General features: G+C 59.8%; 2 protein-coding genes across 2 annotated transcripts; one reads left to right on the top strand and one right to left on the bottom strand.

The window, feature by feature from the left end:
* Positions 1 to 270: 270 nt before the first annotated feature.
* LOC135893172 (synaptosomal-associated protein 25-like) lies at positions 271 to 7,080 on the top strand. Its single transcript, XM_065420967.1, has 7 exons — positions 271 to 342; positions 2,109 to 2,150; positions 3,037 to 3,085; positions 4,730 to 4,847; positions 5,222 to 5,356; positions 5,954 to 6,098; positions 7,012 to 7,080. Exons 1-7 carry the CDS (start codon positions 271 to 273, stop codon positions 7,078 to 7,080), a joined length of 630 nt encoding a protein of 209 aa, XP_065277039.1.
* A 2,864-nt stretch (positions 7,081 to 9,944) lies between these two features.
* LOC135893221 (cytochrome c oxidase subunit 7A2, mitochondrial) lies at positions 9,945 to 15,789 on the bottom strand. Its single transcript, XM_065421021.1, has 4 exons — positions 15,775 to 15,789; positions 12,084 to 12,173; positions 11,023 to 11,107; positions 9,945 to 10,003 (listed from the first exon to the last, which is right to left on the bottom strand). The coding sequence occupies exons 1-4, from the start codon at positions 15,787 to 15,789 to the stop codon at positions 9,945 to 9,947; spliced, it is 249 nt and encodes an 82-aa protein (XP_065277093.1).
* Positions 15,790 to 16,074: the final 285 nt, after the last annotated feature.

Below are 16,074 nucleotides of genomic sequence, written 5' to 3'. Positions count from 1 at the left end.
GTGCTGAGCTCACCAACCAATAGGATTCATATACAAACCCTGGTGGAGAGTTGCCCCATGGCCTAGGGGATTTAGACACCTCCAGCATGGGTGATGTGTCTAAGCCCCCTAGGCTGGAAATCTCAGCCTTCGTCTGCCACTTGCCGGGCTCTGGACACTAGTGTAGCTGCTTTACGTCGCCCCCTGCAGGTGATCCGGGAGAGGCCGTAAGCGGAGCCCGTCCCCTGTGAGTTCCCGAAGGCACTCGCCCTCCGCCGGGGAGTCTGCAGGATGGCAGCCAACGGCACAGTGGGGCCCGAGTCGCAGGACATGCAGCGCCGCGTGGATCAGATCACAGATGAGGTGAGCAGGGACGAGGGTGCTGGGGCCAGCTCTAGCATCCCAGAGCGCCTGGCGCTGGGGCAGGCGTGTGAATACCCCCACTGCGGAAACTGAGGCACCGAGAGAGGAAGTGACTTGGGCAAGGCCAGACTGCAAGTCAGTGGCAGAGTCCTGACTCCAGCCTGCCTGCTCTAACCCACTAGCCCCCGTTCCCCTCCCAGAGCTGGGGAGAGAACCCAGGCATCCTGACTCCAGCCTGCCTGCTTTAACCCACTAGCCCCTGCTCCCCTCCCAGACCTGGGGAGAGAACCCAGGAGTCCTGACTCCAGTCTGCCTGCTCTAACCCACTAGTCCCCGGTCCCCTTCCAGAGCTGGGGAGAGAACCCAGGAGTCCTGACTCCCAGGCCCCTCGCCCCACCCACGGGCCAATGCTCCCACCTAGGGGAACAGGGGAAAGATGGGGCCAGAGAGAACAAAGGGATCCGAACTGCCTTGCAGGGACTAGAGCGAGGCCCAGGTGGAGGGGAAGGAAATCCCGGACCCTGCCCCTGATGGCGACTGATGGGGTGCAAATGGCAACTGGGGAAGTGGCAGCTCCTGAACCGGGCGCTTAGTCACTGGGAACCGAGCTCCCGAGCCCCAGCGGAGCAGAGAATACAGCGGCCACCGAAAGGCCATTGGGAAGCAGCTGGCACCTGCAAGCCTTGTTCCCCTTTCAGCCGGGCCCCGCCGAGCAGGTGGTGAATTCATCTCCTCCCAGGGCACACAGAGGGCAGCGGATGGGCAGGGCAGGAGCCAAGGGATTTGGGGGCTGCCCCACGGCAGGACAACCGCTGGCAGGGAGCTCATTTTAGGGGGCCCAGGAGGGGACAGATTCAGTGAGCACAGGGCAGACACCTCCTTGGGTCTCTCAATGCAAAGCCCACATGGACAGTAACAGCTACACAATAGGGATCAGGGCCCCGTCGCGCCAGGCGCTGCCCAGACACACAGTGACCGAGATCAGGGCCCCGTCGCGCCGGGCGCTGCCCAGACACACAGTGACCGAGATCGGGGCCCCATTGGGCCGGGTGCTGCCCAGACACACAGTGACTGAGATCAGGGCCCCATCGGGCCGGGCGCCGGCCAGACACACAGTGACTGAGCTCAGGGCCCCATCGGGCCGGGCGTCACCCAGACATACAGTGACCGAGATCGGGGCCCCGTCGGGCCGGGTGCTGCCCAGACACACAGTGACCGAGATCAGAGCCTCATTGTGCCCAGGCGCTGCCCAGACACATCACAAGGGCCTAGAGAGCTTTCAGTCTAAATAGACAGGGGAAGGATTATCATCCATTTTTTACAAGTGGGGAAACTGAGGCACACTCACTCACCCAAGGTCTTGTGGGGAGTTGGTGGCTGAGACAGAAATCAAACCCAGATCCCCTGAGTCCCAGCGTAACATCGTAACCATGAGGTTGGCGGGCCAGCCTGCCTCCCCTCCATAACATCCCCCCCACCCCACCCCACTGCACCCCACTGCACCCCACCCCACGTGCTCTTCTCTAGCTACTTTCATTCTGCAGAGCATTTTCAGGAGAGCTCATGCAGGGAAGGCGCTTTCTGCAAGAAGGCTTGCGGTGGTTTTGCTGCGCTGTGGAAGGGCTGTGCCCCAGAGGTAGCTGCACTTCAGTCGCCTGCCCCATATGCAGCACTGAGCTCCTCAGTGGGGGCACGTGCTCTCTGCCGATGGGAGTGCTGGGCTGCGTTTCTTGTACCAACACCCTGTTCTCTGTTCTCCCCTGCAGTCGCTGGAGAGCACCCGTCGGATGCTGCATATGGTGGAAGAGGTAAGAGCTGAGCCAGGACCCCAGGGGTGATGGGGGGTGGTCCCTTGGCACCCCCTTTAGTATAGAGATGTGCAGCAGCTGATAGCAAAGGCAGCTGTCCCTTGGGGCTGGTAAACTGGAGTCCCAGTTGGAACTGATCAGGACACTGCTGTGGGGAAGCTCACAGCATCAGAGAGCCCAGCCAGGAACAGGAAGGGCTCTCTTGTGGGGAAGTTCACTGCACCAGAGTCTTCAGCCTGGTATTGGCAGGGCACTGCTGTAGGGAAGCTCACAGCTGTGGAATCCCTGGCTGGGCACTGTTGTGGGGAAGCTCACAGCTCTGCAGTTCCTTTATGGACACTGCTGTGGGGAAGCTCACAGCACCGGAATTCCTGGCAGGGCACTGCTGTGGGGAAGCTCACAGCACCGGAATTCCTGGCTGGGCACTGTTGTGGGGAAGCTCACAGCACCAGAGTCCCTGGCTGGGCACTGCTGTGGGGAAGCTCCCAGCATTGGCGTTCCTGGCCGGGCACTGCTGTGTGGAAGCTCACAGCACCAGAGTCCCTGGCTGGGCACTGCTGTGGGGAAGCTCCCAGCATTGGCGTTCCTGGCAGGGCACTGCTGTGGGGAAGCTCACAGCACCAGAGTCCCTGGCTGGGCACTGCTGTGGGGAAGCTCCCAGCATTGGCATTCCTGGCAGGGCACTGCTGTGGGGAAGCTCCCAGCATTGGCGTTCCTGGCAGGGCACTGCTGCGGAGAAGCTCACAGCACCAGAGTCCCTGGCAGGGCACTGCTGTGGGGAAGCTCACAGCCTCTGGCATCAGCGCGCTGTTCTGAGGTTAGTGTCACAGTGGCTGGGCCGGGGTTTGCTAACACTGCCCCCCCCTTACCTCCTTTCCCATCGCAGAGCAAAGACGCTGGGATCCAGATCTTGGTGATGCTGGATGAACAGGGAGGTGAGGAAGAGGCTCAGGGGGGGGGGGTGGCGGGAGGAGCAGGACACACCCAGTGTGTGCCTGGGAGGGGGGGACACTCCCAGACCTCCCCCCCAATCAGGTCACTCCTGTCACAGACCCGCCCGGCTGGATCAGCACCGGCTCCAGTTTAAGGCTGGATCCCCCTGAGTTCTGCTGGATCCAGGTTCCTGAGACCCCACTGCCCCCACCCCCAGCCGTTGGCTGTGCAGCCCCCAACTTCCATGGGCGTGGGGGGGGGGGGACCAGCGCTAGGGAAGGGGCAGAGCTGGCTCATCACATGAGAGAGCAGGGGTGGGAGCCAGCTCCAATATCATCCTCCCCCCCCCCTCCCGATAACTCACAGCCATGGTGACTGGAGTCCAAGGACACTGCTGTGGGGAAGCTCACAGCACTGAATTCTCAGTGCGGGTGGGAGGGACGCTCTCCATTGGCTCCCCATTGCCCCCCCATTACTCTCATCTGGGAGGAGCGAACCCCAACCCCGTAGGTTATTTGTACCTGGGAGTGAACCTCAAGACCTGAACCCCCCTGGTACCCCCGACTCCCCCATTACCCCACCCTGGGTTCATGCATCCTGAGACAGCCCCGGGCTCCTCCTACCTGGGGGCAGGTCCAGATGAAGACTCAATCCATTGCCAACCTAGAGCCTGCCCCACCCAGGGGCTCCCCCCAACCCCCCAGGGACTCCCCCAGCCCTACGGCCTCATCTGCCCCCCAACACCCAGCCTCATAGACTCCCCCAGCCCTACGGCCTCATCTGCCCCCAACACCCTGCCTCATAGACTCCCCCAGCCCTATGGCCTCATCTGCCCCCCAAACATCTGCCCCACATACTCACCCGGCCCTACGGCCTCATCTGCCCCCAACACCCAGCCTCATAGACTCCCCCAGCCCTATGGCCTCATCTGCCCCCCAAACATCTGCCCCACATACTCACCCAGCCCTACGGCCTCATCTGCCCCCAACACCCTGCCTCATAGACTCCCCCAGCCCTACGGCCTCATCTGCCTCTCCAACACCCTGCCCCATAGACTCCCCCAGCCCTACGGCCTCATCTGCCCCCCAAACATCTGCCCCACATACTCCCCCAGCCCTACGGCCTCATCTGCCCCCAACACCCTAACCTCATAGACTCCCCCAGCCCTACGGCCTCATCTGCCCCCAACACCCTGCCCCATAGACTCCCCCAGCCCTACGGCCTCATCTGCCTCCCCAACACCCTGCCTCATAGACTCCCCCAGCCCTATGGCTTCATCTGCCCCCCAAACATCTGCCCCACATACTCACCCAGCCCTACGGCCTCATCTGCCCCCCAACACCCTGCCCCATGGACTCGCCCAGTCCTATGTCCTCATCTGCTCTCCCACTGTCCCCCAGCCTTACGGCCTCATCTGCCCCCCAACACCCTGCCCCATGGACTCCTCCAGCCCTACGGCCTCATCTGCCACCCAACACCCTGCCCCATAGACTTCCCCAGCCCTATGTCCTCATCTCCCACCCACACAGTCCCCCAGCCCTACAGCCTCCTCTGCTCCCAACACCCTGCCCCACAGACTCCCCCAGCCCTACGGCCTCTCTGCCCCCCTGGCCCCAGCACTCACCTGCCCCTCACCCCCTCTCCAGAACAGCTGGACCGGATTGACGAGGGGCTGGACCAGATCAACCAGGACATGAAGGAGGCGGAGAAGAATCTGACAGACATGGCCAAGTGCTGCGGCATCTGCGTCTGCCCCTGTGCCAAGTAGGTGCCCCCCCACCCCCCGCCTGGAAGGGGAGACACCCCTGTGATCTGCTGCCCCATCACCTCCGCCCTGCCGGTCCCAGCCCCATGCGACAACGCAGCCTCCCCACACCCCTGCATCTCAGGGCGCCAGGGGGGTATGGGGCAGCCCTGTGGGATCAGACCCCAGCTGGGTTTGAGGGGCAGCCCTGTGGGATCAGACTCCAGCTGGGTTTGGGGGCAGCCCTGTGGGACCAGACCCCGGCCGGGTTTTGGGGGGCTGCCCTGTGGGATCTGACCCCAGCCAGGGAAAAGGGGGCACCTGGCTGCCCTGGTTGGGGTCAGACCCCCCAGGCCTATGTCTCACCGGCTCCCCCCATCCTTGTTTTACGGAGGCTGAAGAACATCAAGGCCAGTGAGGCGTACAAGGCGGTCTGGGGCAACACCCAGGACGGGGTGGTCTCCACGCAGCCCTCGCGGGTGGCAGACGAAAGGGAGCAGATGGTCATGAGCGGCGACTACATCCACAGGTAGGACCAGCAGGACGCGCCTCCAGGGGGCTGAGCCCAGCTGGGCCCCCTGGGGCTGGGAGCCCATCGGCTGGTGTCCCACTGGAAGGAAAGGGAGTGGGGTGGGTGGCTCAGGGAGAGGTGCTCTCGCCGGGGGGGGGACCCCCAAGCCCCTTAGGTTATTTGCGTCTGGGGGGGACCTCAAGACCTGACCCCCACCCCACCCCACCCCAGGTTCTTGAGACAGTCCGGTGGGGTTCTGGACCATCAGAGACTCAATGCTTCAGCGTGGTGTTAGGGGGCAGGATGGGGTGCTCTCCTCTCAAAGTTGGTGCTGGCCTCGATGGAGAGGGGCTCGGAAAAGACGGCCTGGCTGGGGAGTGGTCCTGAATGGGGAAGGAGCGGGAATCCAAGGTCTAATAAAGCCCATAGAGATGCAGTCGCTGGCTAAACCTCTCCCTCTAGTGGCTGCAGCCTGCATAGAGGATAACAGCCTGCTACTGCCCCCTCGCAGAGGGAGCTACTCCCTTAGCCCAGGCGGCAGAGAGGCTGGTGCTGTTAGTGCTTAGGGTCAGAGCAGGACGCTCCCCACCTTACGGGAGGGGCCGGATCTTCCAGAATAACGAATGACGCGCGGGAGGACGAGATGGAGGAGAACCTGGTACAGGTGGGAAGCATCCTGGGCAACTTGAAGAGCATGGCGCTGGACGTGGGCAACGAGATCGACATCCAGAACAAGCAGGTGGAGAAGATCATGGAGAAGGTGAGCGCCGCGCGGCCACACGCCCGCCTGGAGACGCAGCCTTTGGGCAGGAGCCCGGTTGCCTGCAGGGGGCGACAAAGGAGTGGGATGCTGTAGGGGGCTGGAGATGGGACAGTGTCTTGCCCCCACTAAGGAGCCAGGCTGAGAACCCCCCCCTCGGCCGCCAGCTGCTCCCCGGCCCAAGGAGGGTGGGCTACCAGCCGAGCACGCTCACCCGGTGCCACGCGCTTGTGAATCGTGCGCTGCATCCCGCTCCAGCTGGCGGATAATGGCCCAGCTACTGCTGCTGGCCGAAGGAGCGACTCCCTCCTTGAATTCAAGGTGCAGAGAAAGGCTGCTAGGAGCGTGGGGGGAAGGGAGGAGTCGAGCCCGGCAAAACGCAGGCCGAGCAGGGAGCTGAGGGCTGTCTAGAAATACCCCAGGAAGATAAGGTCTGGAAGCTAAAGGCACCAGAAGAAATGGGATTAAATTGGGCTGTGATTGGCTGAGGGTGGAGATTAGGAGCAGGTTTCTAAGCACCAGAGGGTGGAGGGTTTGGGACAGTAGAAGGGATGGGGGGGCAAACAACAAAACTGGGTCAAAGATGGAGCATGATCAGTGTCTGATGGGGTCGGCAGGGGATGGGATTGGAGGACCCAGCGACCCCTTTCCGGGGCCATGTTCAAGTGGGAGAGGGCTGGGCTGGGCTTCCGAGCGGGGGAGTCCTGGGTTCAAAACCCCCTGGCGGCAGCTAGTGAGGGAGTAGGCCCAGCGCTCCCAAGTCGTCCCTGCCCGCCTGCTCGAGAACTAGGTTCTTAGGTTGCTGTGGGTGGGTTTGCAGCCCCTAACGGAGCCGTGGCCTCCCGAGTTGTCTCCTCCCCTACACCTGGATCAGGGCATGAGCCCGTTCCATCGCCGCCTCCTCTCCCCGCAGGTCACCGTGAACGAAGATCGCATCCAAGAAGCCAACACCCGGGCCAAGAAGATTCTAAAAAATGCCTGAGACGCCGCGCCACGTGCTCTCCCGCTTCGCTGCCCCCCCCACCCCGGCTCCCGGTCGCAGCTGTCCGTCCGTCCGTCCGTCCCTGCTGTCCAACCTGCCCTGGAGTCTCTGGCGCCGTGCGTTAAGTGGAGCCGCGGATGTTCGGGGGCGGGCGTAGGGTGTGTGCACTGCCATTGCACTTAGCGGATAACAGCCTTACTATTGCAGCCAGCTAGGGGAGCTCCTCCTGTAGCTCCAGTGGGAGAGGGCTGTCCCTGGGTGCTGAAGGTGGTAGGCTCAGTGGCAGCTGGGGGGGGCGGAGTATGCTATAGACACGGTGGCTCTATTTTCAAACGGCCACAGCCCTGCCTCCCATGGGACCCTAATCTCCCCCACCCCTCCTCTTGTGATTGGGTCCTCATGCCCCGCACCCGCTCCTGCCACCCATGCCCCTACCCTGGAGGCTCCTCCCCCTGGCTGAGATGGGTTTTCCCAGGGGCAGGTAATGAGTGCTGCGGGAGGGCCAGTCAGCTGTGGGATTGGGCAGGACTCTGCCGTCTGGAGAGAAATGGGGGTAGGGGAGGGGGTGAGAGGGAGACAGGGATTTTCTTGTGTGTTATCCCAGCCAACTTTGGGTTCTGAGCAGCCTATGATTTTATGAAGCATGTTAACCTGTGGAACTCCACGCCACAAGATATTAATAATCCCTAGATCTCAAAGCACTTTACAAAAGGGCGTGGTGGTGTCAGTATCACTATCCCCATTTTACAGATGGGGAAACTGAGGCACAGAGAAGGGAAGTGACTTGCCCAAGCTCACCCAGCAGGCCAGTGGCAGAGCTGGGAATAGATCCCAGGTCTCCTGAGTCCCACTCCAGTGCTCTATCCACTAGGCCACGCTGTTCTGAAGAAAGCCCATATATCAACTGACACAAATGCTTCAGTAGCTAAATGAAGCCAAACAGGATTGATGGGACAGCTGAATCAGAGGGGGGTCAGGCTAGAGAATTGCCTGGCTCAATTCTCCACTCCATCCTTCCCTGTTAACCTGTGGAACCCCCCACCACTGGATACTTGCAGACATTTCATTAACTAACTGAAGAGAAACAGGAGTTATGGGAGAGATGAATCAGAGAATGGGAACTATAGGAGATTTCCCTGGTTCCATTCCCCCTCCAGCCTTTCCTGGTAACTTGTGGAACTCCCCCATCACAGGATATTCCAGAAGCAAACATTTCATTAACCAATTAAAGAGAAATAGGAGTAATGGGAGAGATGAATCAGAGAATGGGGACATCAGAGATTTCCCTGGTTCAGCTCCCCTTCCATCCTTTCCTGGTAACCTGTGGAACTCCCCACCACAGGATATTCCCGAAGCAAACATTTCACGAACTAAATGAAGGGAAATAGGACTGATGGGACGGCTGGATTGGGGAGGTGGGGGCGCATGCCGATGACTCCCTGGTTTCTATCCCTGTGTGTGTGTGTGTGTGTGTGTGTTTGGTTTTCAAACGTATCTGTCACTGTGACACCAAAGCCCCTGTCTGTGTGAGGGGCCCTCTTTATTTTTATCCATGATGTAAGCAAGGTGATTTTTTTTCCCCAAAGCAATATACAAAAAAAAAAAAAAAAAAAAAAAAGGAAAGCACCTTTTTCTTTACGATAAACTCAAACCCCATGTCCAGTTCGCCGGCCGGTAAATGCTCCAGAGGAGGGGGGTGTGCTGTCCCATAGCATTCTAGGAATATTGGGCTAAAAGGGACCTCCTTGGGTCAGCTAATCCATCTCCCCCCGCGCTGAGACAGGACCAGGTAGCCCTGACTCCCCTTAGAGTTCCTACTATCTACCTTAAATCTCCCTTGCTGCGGATTAGGACAGTTCCTTCTTGTCCTACCCACAATGGAGAGCAGTGGATCACCGTCCGCTTTATGTAGCTCTTAACGTAACTGACGACTGTTCTCAGTTCTCCCCTCAGCCATCTCTTCTCTAGACTAAACCTGCCCACTTCTTTCAGCCTTCCCTCCTGGGTCAGGTTTTCTAAACCTGTCCTCCTTTGGGTCAATCTCCTCCAGTTTGCCCTGAGGCTGCTCAAACTGCCACTGGGGACCAGGTAACTGATAGAACCCAGGAGTCCTGGCAGCTCCCAACCTCCCACTGCTCTAATGACTAGACCACTCATATCTGTGAGACCCACCCAGTTGGCCCCTGGGCAGCATATTTATTCCATTGCCATCCGGCCCTTAAGTAACAACAATCCGTAGCTCCAATACAGGGCTTACAAAGGAGGTCAGTAGCATTATCCTTATTTTACAGATGGGGAAACTGAGGCACAGAGCGGTGCTATGACTCACCCAAGGTCACTGAGCAGGCCAGTGGCAGGGCCAGGAATCAAACCCACTAGCCCACGCTTTCTCCCCCAAAGCAAAGGTTTCAGTAACTAAATGAAGGCAACAGGATAGCGGAATCAGAGAATGAGGGCATCAATCGCGGCGTCAGTTTCTCCCGCTGGCCATCCCTGTTAACCTGTGGAACCCTCTGCCACAGGATATTCCTGAAGCACAGGCAGTGTGGGGTCGGCGGAGCTGGGAATCAGAATCTCTGAGTCTTGGATCAAGCCCAGCAGCTGCTGAGAGTCATTCCAGTATTTGGAAAGAAACAAAGCTGGTGCTAGATCCCCTCACTGTGCTCACGTTAGCCCCACCCCACTCACCCCCTGCCCCCCAAAGGGGGGGTCTTACCCTGACACAGTTTTTAAAGGTGCTTTTTATTGATTTCAGAGGGTTGGGGTTTTCTTAAAGTACATGACTCTCCGCTCTCTGCTTCCAGCCCCAAACGGGCCCCAGTGGGGCGGGGGGAGAGGGGAACCAGCTATTCCAGGCTGCCATCTCATTTGTTCTTCTGGGGGAAAGCAGCTCTGACCAGCGAGAAGACGGAGTAACAGGAGCCTGGAACGGCAAGAGAATGACTGGTAAGATTTTCAGAATAGAAAGAGAGGCCCAAGCCCTAAAGCATACCCTTGCCCCTGATGCACACGGAACCCAGGAGTCCTGGCTCCCAGCCCCCCTGCTCTAACCACTGAACCCCACTCTCCTCCCATAGCTGGGGATAGAACCCAGGAGTCCTGCCTCCCACTTCTCCCTGTGCTAAAGCACTAGATTTTCTTCCCCTCCCAGAGCTGGGAACAGAACCGAGGGATCCTGATTCCCAGGGCCCCCCCTGCTCTAACCACTAGGAAATGCTACAACACCCCGCCTCATTCACAGCTAAATCTTTCCCCCTCAATACCTCTGCGAGTCCCCAAAGGGGCTGATCGCAAATCAAAAGGGAAATGGGTCTAGAAAAGGATCATTACAACAAGGAAGCAAATAGGCTTTGTTCAGTTTCATTTCTCTGTCTGGCCTGGGCTTTTATTTTAAGAGCTACCAGGCTCACGTTTGATTCAAATTGTGCTTATGACCCGGGGGGACTTTGCTGCCGCTCCATTAAACAACTAATAACTGAACCCAGAAGTGCGGATTCCTGCTCTAACCACTAGTCCCTGAATTAGAGAGAGAACCCAGGATTTCTAGCTCCCAGCACAACCCCCCCCCCCACTCTAACCACTAGACCCCACTCCCCTCCCTGAGCCAGGGTCAGAACCCAGGAGTCCTGGTGCCCAGCCCCCCCCTCTAACCACTGCACCCCACTCCCCTCCCTGAGCCAGGGTCACAACCCAGGAGTCCTGGTGCCCAGCCCCCCCCCTCTAACCACTGCACCCCACTCCCCTCTCTGAGCCAGGGATAGAACCCAGGAGTTCTAACTCCCAGCACCCCCCTCACCCCTGCTCTAACCACTAGACCCCACTCCTCTGAAAGAGCTGTGCACAGAACCCAGAAGCCCTGACCCCGCTCTAACCACTACACACCACTCCTCTCCCTGAGCCTGGGATAGAACCCAGGCGTCCTGAGCAGGAAGCAGCACCTACCAAAGATAGTGATGCTCATAGTGAGTCGATACAGCAAGGCATCCACGATGCCCCCTTTCAGATGCACGGGCAGGCCATTATCCGCCTAGGCAGAGAAGGAAAACGGGGGTGGGGGGGGGGAAGGGAGGTCAGGAAACCAGCCCCCCCCCCAGTCATTGCAAGGGTCCCTGCACTTCCGAGCAATGGGGCACCCTTTATGCAGAGAATGGGACAGATTCAAAGAAAAGGAAAGGGCCGTGGCTGCCTGCACAGATGGCAGCATGGGGGTAGCGGCCGGTTGGGGGGGGGGTGTAAAGGGGTGGACTGCCACTTTAAGGGCCAGAGGCCTGGAGCCAGCCACCCCAGCCCCGTCCCCACCCCACTCCTGGGCTGGGGTGGGGTTCATTAGCAGAGCCGGCTAGGTGCAGGGAAGCGGATGTCCCTATAAAGAGCAGCAGGACGCCCCAGAGGGGGCTGGCCAGGGAGGCGGCCCTTGCCTGGCTCTAGATGGGACAGGCCCGGGTGAGCCCTGAGCAGCATGGACTGGCTGGAGGTTTAAGCATTGGATTTGGGGTAACAAATCCAGCCCCTGCTGACCCAGAGATGGGTTTGTTCTCATAGGGTGATTGAGGGAGCCCTGAGAAGTGGGGAAACTGAGGCAGGCATGCTGTAGGGTGACCTCTGGCTCTGAGGGGGTGCCCAGGAGGCAGCTGCCCCATTGCCAGTGGGGGTCAGTGTTCCATTTCTTCCTCCCCATCCCCCTCACTCATGCCGGGATCCCCACGCACTAACCCTGCCAACACCCTCACGTGGCTACCATCCCCATTTAATGGGTGGGGAAACTGAGGCACCAATTGCTGCAGGGACTTGAACGCCTACCCTCAAGATTACACCCTGCATCCATGGCAGAGCTGGCAATAAAGCCCGGAGTCCTGACCCACCCCAGCTCTAACCACTAGACCCCACTCCCCACCCAGAGCTGGGGCTAGAACCCAGGAGTCCTGACTGCCAACCTCCCACTCTACTCCATCCCCTGGCCCCTCCCTCTCCCTTCGCCTCTCTCAAGCTGGGGTCTGTCTCACCTGAAAGAGCTTCTGATGTTCGGGGACTTTGTTTTTCATCTGGTGGCGAGTGGAGGTGGCGAAGGAGCGGAGGGATCCCACGCGGGAGATCTGTGACACAGACGGCCGTGGGGAGGGGGGACAGGGTGGGGGAGGGCAAAGGTGATGAGGAACCTACAGAATAGGTGAAATCAACCCCCACCCACCCACCCACCCCCGCGTAGGTCCCAGCCTCTGGGAGGAGATGGCCCCGTGCGGCTTGGTCCTGTTGTCTCGGCATTGATGCCAGTGGAGTCACTCCTGAGCGAGAGGGGAAGGAGCCCCGGTGACCCAAGGGGAGTCACTCCGGATTTACACCGGGCTGAGCGAGATCAGAATCATCTTGCTGGGTTCTGGTTTCCACCCTGCCTTGCATCTAATGCATGCAAATGCCAATACAAGGCGCAGACCAGCAGAGAATCAAACCCAGGCTGAGGGTCAGGACTCCTGGGTTCTGTCCCCGGGCTGGGAGGGGAGTGGGGTCTAGTGGGTTAGAGCAGGGGGGCTGGCAGTCAGGACTCCCACATGCCAATCTAGAAGGGTTGGGCTGGATCAAGGGAGGGTGCAGGGCCGGGTGGTACAGTGAAGCCAGGTTCAGGAGCTCCCCACCCTTCCACCGTGTGACACCCCAGTGCAGCTTCAGTTTCCTGAACAGACAGAGCGAAAGCAGCAGCTGCTCGGAGCCTTCCCCCGGGGACGTGAAAGCACATGTGAAAGTGGGGCTGGCTAGTGAGGCTGGGACAGCGAGAGACAGCCAGTGGGGACGTACAGCACCCTGCACCCAGGGTCTGGCTAATGGATTTACACTGCTGCGTAACTGGGGTCACGATCTGGCTCACGCTGCAGGATCCGGGCTGCCGGGCATCAGATGGGGCCAGAGTGAGAACCCCTCAGTTTGCTACAAGATGTCATGGCGCTGCAGAGGCTGCCAAGAAACTCTCAGAGTGGCAGAGGGGTCCAGATTTCCCAGGGCAGCCTCCAGCCAGGCCCAAGGCCATTGCTGGGAGCGGGACTGGGAATCCCACTGCTGACACCAATAGATCTAAAGTCACCTTGGAAAAGTGAAACTGCAGCCGTAGAGGCCTCTGTGCCCTTTCCTCTCTCTCCACCCCACCTCTGGGGTCTACCCCTCTTTACTCCCCCTTATCTATACTCTCCTTCTGCTTAGCCCCCCGAAGCAGGAGATCTAATCCACCTAGAAAACATCCCTGCAGCCCACCCAGGACCTTGGAGGATTAACGGCCACCATGGAATTTTAACACCCAAGCCTACTGCCCCACTCACGCCTCCCCCTTCCAAACTCTCTGCTCCCTGGCTCCAAAGCATCATATCCTTCTAGGCAGGGAACATTGATTTCTACTGATCTACCCCCGCCCTGCCATGCAGTATTCTTCTTATTTGTACACCTAGCAACCTAGATGCCTTGCTGAGATCAGGGCCCCGTCGCGCCGGGCACTGCGCAGACCCCGACCGAGATCAGGCCCCATCGGACCTGGCGCTGCCCAGACCCTGACCGAGATCAGGGCCCCGTCGGGCCGGGCGCTGCCCAGACCCCGACCGAGATCAGGCCCCCGTCATGCCGGGCGCTGCGCAGAGTCAGAGTCAGTTCCTGCCTTGAAGGGTTCCCAGTCTAACCAGCCGAAGGAAGGCCGATTATCCCATTTTACAGATGGGGAGACAGAGGCCCAGGGAGCTGCAGTGACTCGCCCCAGGTCACACAGCGAGTCACAGCTCAGGCCACCCTTCCTCTGCCGTGCCGCCCTCTGTCTAGCTGCTTAGACGCCAGCCGGTCTACCTAGCGCCCATCCACCCGTCTACCCACCGTACCAACCCACCTGTCTACCGAATCTACATTCCGAAGCACACGTTGGCACAGGAACGAGGTGCCAGGCAGATCCATTCCTGGGCATATTTCTCACCCCCCCCCCCCCGCTTTTTTTTGACATCGCTCTGCAGTTTCGGGGGCTTTTTGTACCTGCCCCTTCCCAGGCATGTAACGAACCTGCGCAGTGGCACCAGAATAATTTCCAGTTTGTGGGACTCCGTGGCTGCGTGCGTGTATATGCAGAGGGGGGAGGGGGAAGAAGAGGACCCCTGTTTGGGGGCGTTTCCCAGAGTCATTATGGGATGGCTCCGAAAACCAGAACGGGTGAAAGCGCTAAACGGCCCAAAGCTGGAGTCTGGGCCTTTAATTGGGAACGTTCCCTGGTGCTTCCCCTCTCGGCCTGCACCTGTTGTCTTTGTCGTGTACGCAGATGGTGAGGGCCTTGGGCCAGGCGCTGTGTGAGTTCGCAGCGGGGGCCTGGTCCGTGAGGGGGGCGCCTCGGCACTACCGTAATACACCGAAGAGCCATAAAAATATACAGCGCCTAACACAATGGGGTCGTGGCCCCTGTCTGAGGCGCTACCATAATACACATAATACATAATAAGTCTCGCAGGGTCTGGTTGGGCTCTTGCTTACCCAGGGTTTAAATCAGGAGTTGCTCCCGGTGTTTACACTGGGCTGAAACTGCAGCACAGCAGAGGAGGGTCAGGGCCTCGCTATTGAAAGACACCAGACTGACGGGTTTAAAAAACCAGCCCCCGAAGGCGAAAAGCCGGTGCCCAGCAGGGAACAAAGGTTAGAGACCCAGGCAAAGCGCAGGGGAGCGATTCACACACATGGGCTGCACCTGAAGGGGGCAGGGGGGTTGACTCTTGGAAGTGTTCAGATCTGGGGGGGTTGGACCTGCTTGGAGCTGGGGGTGTTTGGGGTTGTGAGGGGGTGTGTGGATCCAGGGAGGGGTTAGAGTTGAGGGGGTGTATGGAGCTGGGGGGCGTGTGGATCTGAGGGGGGTGTTTGGATTGGGGGCTTAGATCTTGGGGGGCTGGATCCAAGGGGGTGTTTAGATTGGGGGGTGGATCCGGAGAGGGGCTGGATCCATGGGGGTGTTTAGATTGGGGGTGGATCCAGAGGGGGCCTGGATCCACAGTGGTGTTTAGATTGAGGGGTGGATCCGGAGGGGGCCTGGATCCACAGTGGTGTTTAGATGGGGGGTGGATCCGGAGGGGGGCTGGATCCACGGGGGTGTTTAGATTGGGGGGTAGATTTGGAGGGGGGCTGGATCCACGGGGGTGTTTAGATTGGGGGGTAGATTTGGAGGGGGGCTGGATCCATGGGGGTGTTTAGATTGGGGGTGGATCCGGAGGGGGGCTGGATCCACAGGGGTGTTTAGATTGGAGGTGGATCTGGAGGGGGGCTGGATCCACAGGGGTGTTTAGATTGGGGGTGGATCTTGAGGGGGGCTGGATCCATGGGGGTGTTTAGATGGGGGGTGGATCTGGAGGGGGGCTGGATCCACAGGGGTGTTTAGATGGGGGGTGGTTCCGGAGGGGGGCTGGACCCATGGGGGTGTTTAGATGGGGGGTGGATCCGGAGGGGGGCTGGATCCATGGGGGTGTTTAGATTGGGGGTGGATCTGGAGGGGGGCTGGATCCACGGGGGTGTTTAGATTGGGGCTGGATCCGGAGGGGGGCTGGACCCACGGGGGTGTTTAGATTGGGGGTGGATCTGGAGGGGTCTGACTGGGGACTTGCACCCTGATGAGGGGGCTGGGGCTGGCGGGGTGTTTGGATCGGGGGGTGGCTCTGAGGGGGTATTTGCGCTGCAGAGGTGGGGGGCGTTCGTTACCAGAAGGGCCTGCATCGTCCTGGGCCTGGGCCGCGCTCTCCTCTCCTCTCGTCACCCGTCTCCTTCTCTCCTGCCCCCCTCTGCCCGTCGCCCTCTGTCCCGGCCTTACAAGGACGCTGCCGGGCGGGGGGCTGGCTCTCTGCCTGTCCCGCTGCCAGACTAAGGGACAGGCAGAGAGCTCAAATCGCAAGCTGAAGCCAAGAGGCCTCGGCGTCTTTCCGGGGCCATGGACTCCCCCCACGGCCTCCTCGGGGGGTGGGCAGAGAGGGCAGGAAAGGTCCCAAGAGGAGGGAGAATAGA

Source organism: Emys orbicularis, chromosome 21 (assembly GCF_028017835.1).
Source record: "Emys orbicularis isolate rEmyOrb1 chromosome 21, rEmyOrb1.hap1, whole genome shotgun sequence".
NCBI classification, from domain to species: domain Eukaryota; kingdom Metazoa; phylum Chordata; order Testudines; family Emydidae; genus Emys; species Emys orbicularis.
This window is presented reverse-complemented; position numbering and strand designations above follow the sequence as displayed.